Here is a 9,894-nt window from a genome sequence, read left to right as displayed (position 1 = left end):
TGTGGTAAGACTGACTGGTTAATTCCATGGGTTTGGGTTCATTGCTGCACGTCCTTTGCTGTGAAATGAGCGCTTTGATCAGATGCCATGCAGTGCAGAATGGCATGGTGGTGTGTAAGACATTCTGTGGGCTCATGAATGGTGGAGCCAGCAGAAGCATTTCAGACAGGGGAGACAAATTCTAGATTTGGACATCCAAAATATACATCTGTTTCACAAGCATGAATCTCTGCCTTCTGTGGGATACTGTATATATGTATATATACTGTATATACTGTATATATATATATGTAGAGAGAGAGAGAGGGAGAAAGATAGAGAGAGAGAGACATAGACATCTTTGGAATATATAGACTACTACATAGTGTAATTGCTAAAACTCTCAATGCTGGTGTGTTGGTGTGATATACATAGTGGAAAGTGATGAACTAGTTGGTGAGATGTATCAAGTGTTTCAGAAATATGGTGGAAATAACACCTATAAGGACAACGGGATGAAATGGTGTGGTAGTTAATTTTATACACCAACTTGGTTGTGTCATAGTGTCCAGATATTTGGTAAAACAACATTTTGGATGTTTCTATGAATGTGCTTTTTTGGATGAGATTAACATCTAAATTGATAGACTTTGAGTAAAGCAAATTACCCTCCATACTGTGGTGGGCCTCACCTAATCAGTTGAAAGTCTTAGAACAAAGACAGGCCTCCCCTGAGCAGGAAGGAATTCTGCTAGCAGACAGCTTTTAGACTTGATCTGCAACTCTTCCCTGGGTCTCCAGCTTGCTGGCCTACCCTTCATGTTTTGGACATACCAAGCCTCTACAATTGTGTGAGCCTCTTCCTTAAAATAAATCTCTCTTCATCTATTTACATCCTATGGGTTCTGTTTCTCTGGAGAACCCTAATACAGATGGTGTAGGAGGCAGGCCCTAGGATGACACCCAATAATGCCCACTCCCTGGTGTCTATGCCTTTGTGTAAGTCCCCGCCTTTGAGGGCAGGTGGAACCTTTTACTTGACTCTAACCCATGGACTATGGCAGAAGTAATAGGATGTCACTCCCATGGTTATGCTACATCATATGAGACTCCATCTGAGCAGGTTGGAGCAAAATACTCTCCCGCAGGCCTTTCAGAAGCAAGCTGTTGTGACGTGACTTGCTTATGGAGAGGGCCACATGGCAGGGAATGGCAGGTAGCCTCCAGGAGCTGAGGGTCTCAGTCGATGGCAACAAGGAACTGAACTCTGCCAACAACAGTGTGTGCTTGGAGGAGGACTCCAATCTCCGGAAAAAATCCAACCTGGCTGACACTTCGATTGCAGCCTCGTGAGACTGAGCAGAGGACCCAGCTAAACCGTGTCTGGATTCTGACCCACGGAAGCTGTGAGATAATAAATGTGTGCTGTTTTCAGCTACAAAACTTGTGGTAATTTGTTATGCAGAATAGAAAACTAATACAGTTGGCTGCTACTAAATGCTGTTGACAGTCTAGAAAAAGATAATAAAAAGCCGAGCATGATTAATAGGCCACTGAAAGGCCAGAAGGCCCACCTGGTAGCTTACATAGAGGCTCCCACCTCCCATAGTGAGAGAGCAGGGAATATTAAAGATCAAGCCTTAAGCACGTGGAGCTTATGTTTTGTCCCAGTGGGAGAATCATAGCATGGGCTTGTGGGGCTGTGAGAACAAGGCCATGACATCTTCACCAGAGAATTATTGAGCTTTTGAAAACCAGCTTCTGGTGTGCTAATGGGCCTTGGTAAATACAGAATATAGACCTTGGGGTAACAGGTGATCACGTTTCTGGCATTACCTGCGAAGAGCTGTTCTCTGACAGACCAACCACGTCATAACGTTGAGCAGGCCGGACAGCAATCCTTCATGTGATGCAAGTGGTGCACCTGGGGTTGAGCAGGAGCTTGTCTGATACAGGGCGCAGGGAGGACCGTGTGTGGCACCAGGTGATACACTTCACTGTCACTAATCAGAAGGGGTCATCTGATCACAAGGCAGGAATATGGAAGGAAGGAGTGGACAAATTTTGTCTCTCTTTTTTCTTCCTTTAACCTACTTCATTCCAGATATGATCTCACCATGTGAAGTACCTAATAAGTGTTATGAACTTTAAATACATACTTTCTTACCTTCATAACAATCTTCAATTATATAGTCTTTTCTTCATCTTACTATTGACGTGTGTAAGATCTCATCTAATTATATTTTAGCCAGAGAATCACTAACACCACAGAGTTAAAGAAGCGTTAGCAACACGAAAGGAAAGCCATTGCCACTAAGACTGATGTGTCTGTACCAGGTGGAGGAGAGTCCTGGATTAGACATGGAAAGATGAATCTTGTGTGGTGTGGGGACTGGAATTGGCCACCCCAAGATATGTCTCTTTGGCATGAGGATTATTTGAGGCCGATTGCTTTTGATAAACTGGGACAGGGAAGGAGGCTCAGAGGAATAGAACCTGCCCTTGTTGGGACACATTTACATTTGTAAGGTAAATCTCTATCTGTAAAAGGTGCCTCTCTCTCTGTACCAGGAAGAAGAAAGGGGATGACCTTGTCTCTAGAAACTCTTAATCAATGCCAAAGGCAAGGACTTAAATCTGCATTTTATTGTGCTTGTCTGGTAACCTCCTGTAACTGACTTCCCTCCCCCTCCCAAGGTTGGCATTTCTTTAAGGATTAAGCATCTTTCCTTAGGCTAGGAACTGATTGCTGTGCTCACCTGTGACCGCCCAGCTCCAGACAATGGATTTGCCTCCTGCTACGCCCTCCGAGACAGCAGACCACTACCTGCTGTGTCCAACAAGCACTGTGCTGACAGGGCAATCTTGTGACTATTGTGGGAGGGCCATTTCAATCATATGTGAAACACCCTGTTTGGGGCTATATAACCACTATGTGCACCCACTTCTTCGGTGCCCTTTCTTCCTTCGGGAACAAAGGCCCTAGGCCATGGTCCTCATAAAGCTTTGCTTAATTTTCTCTTGCTATTCTGTCTCATGTGAATTTAATTCGTTCTCCGGCCAGACGAACCCACATTGGATAGAGGAAAAGTCTTCCTCCCCTACAGTGGCAAGATAACTTTCGAGATACTGAATTAAGAGCTTTCTAACTTTTATTTCTCAAAGCCTGAACCTATTGAGAATACAGTTCAAAGATTAAAGAGATTCTGTGGTTGCTCCACAAAGGAGGCGGCCTGTGCCTTCCTCCCTGGTGATGACAGCTCAGTGGGCTCCACTACATGGTACCAGATCCTAAGCCTAAGATTCCAGGCCATCCTTCCCAAAGCTTCTGTTTATAAGAATGGCATGGAAGCAGCAGAGCTAGTAGACATGCAAGGCCAGGCAGGTGGGGCCAATGGGTGTTTCTGTGATGGGCTAATGCCTGGAGGAGCTTCTCTACGGCCTTGGTAAGAGCGTGAGACCTTTGTATTATCAGGGTGGGGGCAGGGTAAGAATATTTGAGGCTGTCTTCAGCCCAGTGGAAGAGGTGCATGGAGTAGAGTTTGACTCTATTGGAAATACAGTTGGTAAGTAAAAGTAGACACAGTCCTTGGCTTTATGGAGCTTAGTGCCCACTGAAAGAGAGATAAATTAACAAAATAATCAAAGGGATAAATATGTCGTGTGATCAGGGGATTATTCATTCTCAAAGTTAGGTGAAAAAGAAAAGGAAAAAGAGAAGAAAAATAATTATCTACAGCTTCACCTTTACTCTTATCTACCTCAGCAAACTGGATATGTCCCTTAATTGCTCTTTTAGCTTGATAATCTGACTCGATAATCTAACTTATTAACCAAGCTTTGCTTAGTCCACAGTTCAGAATGCCCACAAAATTTTCTCTCATTTTGTTTCTAGAGGCATATTCTGCATCCAGTGATTTGCAGTGGACAGACTGTGAATGGACTGGGGGAATGAGTCTTCATTCCCCTAATGTAATTTCCAGTATAAGAAAAGACTCACTCGTTCTTTGGTTCTAGCCCCAAGAATATTGGGACTGCTGGTCCATTACGGTCCAGTTCGTAGTATTGTAAATCAGCTTGGAACAGCTGCCCAAGTGTCACTGGAATTTCTTGCCTGTTTCTAGAGCTCCCTTACTCCTCCTCCTCACTCTCAGTCTAACACCTCCTGAAATCTGGAAGTGATGAGGCAGTTCAAAGATGTGTCTGAGTCGGTGGTAGTAAATGCCAGAGAGCTTCCGGGGGTGTCTCCGACTCCTCGTTCAGCCTATGTCTTCCTAGAGCGTCAGATAAACAATAGAACATTGAGGAAAGAAGAGGCAGTGGGAAAGACGGGCGAAATTGAAAAGGCAAAAACTTCAAACTGAAAAATTATTCTTTATTCATTGGTTAATTTTGTAAGTCTTTGTGATTGAAATTGGATCATTTTTTTGTACCTAGAGCAATTATTATAGTGAACAACTTGGATAACAGAACAGAATGTAAGTATAAGCTGCCACTTATATTTCATCCGTCCTCTTAGCCCCTTAATCCTGTTAAGCTGACATTCCAAAAGATGAAGCAAATGCACCCAGATAAACACAGACACACATCAGATGATAAGAATATGAAATTCTATCTAGAAAGAGCTTGGACCTTTGGAAAAATAAGTTGTAAATCTTTTAAACAAATGGAGTTAGAGGAAAATTTTAGTCTACATTTAAATCTCCCTGAAAAGTGGGAGAAATAGAACAGTGAGTTTTATCAAACAGGATGATAAGGGTCATTCCTATAGATGTAGATGATCATGAGTGAGGGAAAACTTGGGACTCAGATCAGGACATATCGTCAGTGCAACAGGGGTAGCTGAGCACCAATGTGAGAGTAAGTTGACGCTGTCTACGTATCTTGGCTCTGTAAGTAATAACAGGTTTATGGTTATAAATGTTTACTGCAGATTTATTCTCATGTATGTCTGGGAGTAGACTGAGCTAAAAAGGTTAATTAATACATGTATCAATATTGGACACAAGGGATAACAGAATAGGGTTGTGATATGTAAAATCATGGCTAATATACCATAAGGGAAAAATAAAGTGTAGATAGGGCATTCTTTTATCATTTGCCATTTCGTTCTCAGTGGTCCTCTAGTTCTTTGAGATAGATGCAACCCTTTTGTTCATGTCTTTGAAAGCTTGTACCACTTGCTTGTTCCTCAGAGTATAAATGAAGGGGTTCATTGCTGGGGCAACTGAGGTGGTGAGCACTGACACCACCTTGTTCACAGCAAGCCCTTCTTTTGCATGCGGTTTGATATAGATGAAGATGCAGCTTCCGTAAGTGATAGAAACCACAATTAGGTGGGAAGAACATGTCGAAAAAGCCTTTTTCCTTTGCTGCACAGAAGGAAATCTGAGAATGGTCCTGATGATGTGCGTGTAGGACATAATTACACACACCGAGGCGAAAAAGAGCGTCAACACAGCCAGGACCAAGACAACCCACTCTATGAACTCCGTGTCCGAACAGGCAATCTTCAGGATGGGAGCAGCATCACAGCCAAAGTGATCTATGACATTGGAGTCACAAAACTTAAGCTCCAAGCCCATGATGTAGGGTGGGAGGATGATGATCAGAGCTAACATATAACAACCGATAAGGAACTTGATGCAGACTCTGTTGTTCATGATGGTCATGTAATGCAGGGGTTTGCAGATGGCCACGTAACGGTCATAGGACATGGCTGTCAGGAGAAAAAACTCAGTCACACCCAGGATGATAACAAAAAATAATTGAGCCTCACAAGCATTGTAGGTAACAGTATTGTCCCCGGATGCAATTATGTAGAGGAATCTGGGAATGCAGACAGTTGTAAATGACACTTCTAAGATGGAGAAATTCCAGAGGAAAAAATACATGGACGTTTTAAGGTGGGAATCCACCAAGGTGAGCGTGATGATGGTCAGGTTCCCGACAACACTCAACAAGTAGGTTAGAAACAAAAAGATAAACAGCAGAATCTGTAGGTTTGGATCATCTGTTAGTCCCACCAGGATGAATGTTGTTAGTGCTGTATAATTTTTCATCTCTGATTCCTGTCTGTAGTCTGGTCTGTGTGTAAAAATAAGAGGGAAAGTAGATCATGGAAGGAGACCGTCAGCACGAGTTAACGGGGAGATGAGGTGAAAATTTTAGCTAAGCTAAGATTTTATTTTGTTCGTTATTTGTTAATGAAGAATGCCGTTGGGGTGGCAGTTAACTGATGGTTAATCAATAATGTTATGGACTCCCCCTGCTGAGCATCACGCTGGATACCAGCCAGAGGCTCTCATTAAAGATTTGTATACTATGTTGATGTAGTGTTAATTCAACAGTAAAAGGATTCTTTGATTAACAATCCCATGGAAATGAAGCTATTTTACACTGTCTATGTTAATAAACAGAAAAACACTATCATAAAAATATGCATGGTTTGTAATTGTCATTTCATGACGATAATACCTCAAGGTGTGCTCGTCATCTTGGTTCCATGTGAGGTAAACAGGGCTGACTATCGTTAAGGTTGTGAAGTTAACATTTTTCTCCTGCCTGCCTCTGCTTCATCGCTCGCTGTGATAATCCACATTCTCCTTTGAAGCGCCTCATGCCTTTCTGCTCTCTGCCCTTTCTGAACTGCACAAAAACACTCTTACAGTTTCCTCCTAAAGACAGAACCAGAATGATCTTTCAAAATCATACGTGAGCTCCATTTCTCTGTTTAAAGCCACTCAGTGGAGTTCCATTTCCCTTGGAATAAAATTCCAACACCTTACTTTGGTTTAGGTGGGCCTTCATGGTCTCATTGCTGTGTTATGCCCCTAATTCATCACTTGCCTATCCAGCTGTATTGGTCATCTTCAGTTCCTTAAAGATGCTGAGTTTTTCCCATGCCAAAGATTTTGCAACGTTTTCTCTCTTCCTGCAATGCTCTGCTCACATTCTTGCATGGCTGGATCTTAATTTTTCAGGTGCCAACTTAAATATAACCCCCTGAAAGGTGCCTTTCTGGAGAATCCTATGTTCTCTTTTACCTCCAATGTTATAAGCACAGTACTCTGTCTATTTCTTTTATTACAATTTGTAATTATAGATTCATCCCCTTCTTGGTAGCAAGTTCCATGAGAACACAGCCCATATCTGTTCTGTAAAGCACTGTAAATCCAGCCCTAGCCCTTTGCCTGGAACATAGCAGATAATCAATAAATTTTTATTGAATGAACAAGATCAGTGATATCCCTCGTAATTACACTGGGCTATTTCATCTGTACCTGAGAGTCAATAAGAATTAATCTTTTTAAACCTATTTGAGGTTAAGAGTGAGGTGGTGGAGGGAGGAGTGTAGGGGGAGGGGTGGCCTAGAAATATGGTTTCCATTTCCGTTCATCTCTTTACCCCCTTTTCTCTGAAGGAGCCTGGCCGAGGCTGCTTGGGACCCAGTCCTTAGGTCTCCGAGAGAGCCCATCTGGATTAGTTATAAGAGGTAGGGGTTAGGAGTGTGGGCTCTGGAACAAGAGCGATCAGGGACTGAGATCTGGGTGAACCATTAATGGCCATGAAACCTTGGAAAGTTCAGTAACAGGCTTCATTTCCTGGTCTGTGAAGTGCAAATAACAACCGTATGGTCTGTAGAATGGAAATAGTGAGCATGTTCTTCCTGGGTTATTGTAAATATTAAACAAATTAATTCTTTTAGGCTCTTAGAGTCGTGCCTGGTACAGGACACATATTAAATGTGTTTTATTTATTCTTTCTATTTCTTCTTCCAGGACTTGCTGCCCCTTTCTATGTGAACAGAGTTCACACACTCTCCCACACTTTCTTTTCCATTATCCCTGGATTTGCCCCTGCCCCCTTACCATATTCCATGAATGTATTTTATGTTTTCTGCTATCCTTGAAATTAAATACAAAATTATAAGGTCCCCTTAAATTCTAAAACAGTAATATTTGTCTTTAGGTCTGTTCATCATGACATAATTCAACTACACATGATACAGCATGTGACTTATTCTTTCCGAATCTTTTTAGATTTATAATCTGCACCTTTTGCACTTTCTAATGTGGTTCCCCACCCAAATCTCTTAATTCAAACGTTGTTCCTTGGGACTTTCACTTCCTATCCCCTCAGTAACCAGAGCTTCCATCCTCTCTTCTAAGTTTGTCTCAGAGCCGTCTTCTTTCATCCCATTGTATTAGTTGAGAACTTCCCTGTAATTCTCCCCACTAATTTATAAGAAATTGCTGTTATGGCCTGTACATGTTGGTCTGTCTCTTTCTCTTTAAACTATTATAAAGGAACAAAGAAGAAAAACAATCTTAGCCAAATGAGTGCCAGGGTACTATAAATAAAATGATCAAGGACTTAAGAGGGCTGCGTAATTGAGAGCTCTAAAGATTATTTGAGCCAACCTCCTGACTTTGAAGGTGGAATCAGAGGGGAGCAGTCACTGGGCTTTTTAGGAGCAAAGTCTGAGGAAGAGCGCAGGTTTCCTAGATCTGACTTCCACGCTTTTTTCCCACTGTGTCAAGTTAGGAGAGAGTTTCAGAAATCATTTTCTTGGTTTTCCTGGCTTCCAGTCACCCATTAGGAAGGTTGCTACTTCTAATGTGTTTCCTTGTCTTCCAAGGATGCCTGGTCCATTCCAGCTCTTTTCCAAGTCTCTACATTACTTAAGGGAAAACGTACCATCAGCGTTGTAGAAGATCTGGAAAATAAATTCACCTAAGGTCTCAGAAGCTGAAAATCATGTATATGTTACTCATCCCAGCATGTTTATGTTTTCAAATGAAGAATACACTCTAATGAGGAATTTCCTGAGATACGAAAACCTTAAGAATAGGTTTTCGTGGGAGACGCCAGGGCAAAGACTCCCCTTGGCTGTATTCAGCTTAATTCACAAGCTTTCCAGGGATGATAATGATAATAGATTAGATTTATGCGGCAGTTACTAAATGTTAGATACTATGTTAAACACTTAGATTACCTCATTTGATTCTCAAAGCAACTCTCTGAGGTTGGTTGTGATTTAATCCTCACTTTGCAATTGAGGAAGCTGAGATCCAGAAATACTTAGACTTGTGTCCGAGGTCGTTGACAGAGCATGCGGTACAGCAGGAATATGAATACAAGCAGTCTGACCACAGAAACCAGACTCAAACCACTGCAGAACACTCCTTCTCAACCGTTTACTTGACGGATCCATTTCTCCTCTTTACCTTTTGAGAAAATGACCAACTCCCTCTTTGTGATGCTGTCTGTCAAGTAGCCTTCAGGGAACTAGATGAATCAATGTCCAGGGCTTTATTTCCGAGTTAGGGGCAATAGTTGGTATTCAACAATAATAATTGATTACATCTGTAGCAACAGAAATGTTTCCCATTTGCAGTCACTGTCTCTAGAGTTTCCAGTTTGTCTCATTACGGGGGGGAGGGGGGGGGGAACAGGATCTTCCCAGGAGACCCCAATTAGTTTGCAGCATGAATGGTTTTCTCTTGGCTGTCTCAGCGTATGTCCCACAATGATCTTGAAGTGAGTTTCTCCAGAGACTGGGGAAATATGGCTTTTTCCTTCCCACTGAGGGTGCAGTGTCTGTTCCCGCCATGTGCTTGGATCACAGTTCAGAGCCTCTGACTCTGGATTTATGGACAAGAGTCTGCCTTGGGTGTGTCATAAATGGCTGGCCTATTAGCTGCTTTCTTCCAAGTGCTGTAGAATCACTCAGGGGTGATCACACTAGACCAAATGTTGAAGTTGAGAAGCAGTCTTATTATCCTTCCTTGTCTTCGGATCCAGATTCCAAGTGCCCACATATGGTGCCCACCAAGCTCTCCTCAACCTGGCCTCAGCCCTGTGCACCCATAATATTCTAACTTCTGCCCTTGCAAAAATCAATATCTGATA

The 9,894-nt window shown here is 42.3% G+C and overlaps 1 protein-coding gene across 1 annotated transcript; it reads right to left on the bottom strand.

Annotated features, from left to right (window-relative positions):
• Positions 1–5,102: 5,102 nt before the first annotated feature.
• Positions 5,103–6,044, bottom strand: LOC124232288 (olfactory receptor 6C2-like). The gene has a single exon (XM_046649246.1). It carries the CDS (start codon positions 6,039–6,041, stop codon positions 5,103–5,105), a length of 939 nt encoding a protein of 312 aa, XP_046505202.1. The 5' UTR covers positions 6,042–6,044.
• Positions 6,045–9,894: the final 3,850 nt, after the last annotated feature.

Source organism: Equus quagga, unplaced genomic scaffold (genome assembly GCF_021613505.1).
Source record: "Equus quagga isolate Etosha38 unplaced genomic scaffold, UCLA_HA_Equagga_1.0 HiC_scaffold_4321_RagTag, whole genome shotgun sequence".
Taxonomy (NCBI): domain Eukaryota; kingdom Metazoa; phylum Chordata; class Mammalia; order Perissodactyla; family Equidae; genus Equus; species Equus quagga.
This window is presented reverse-complemented; position numbering and strand designations above follow the sequence as displayed.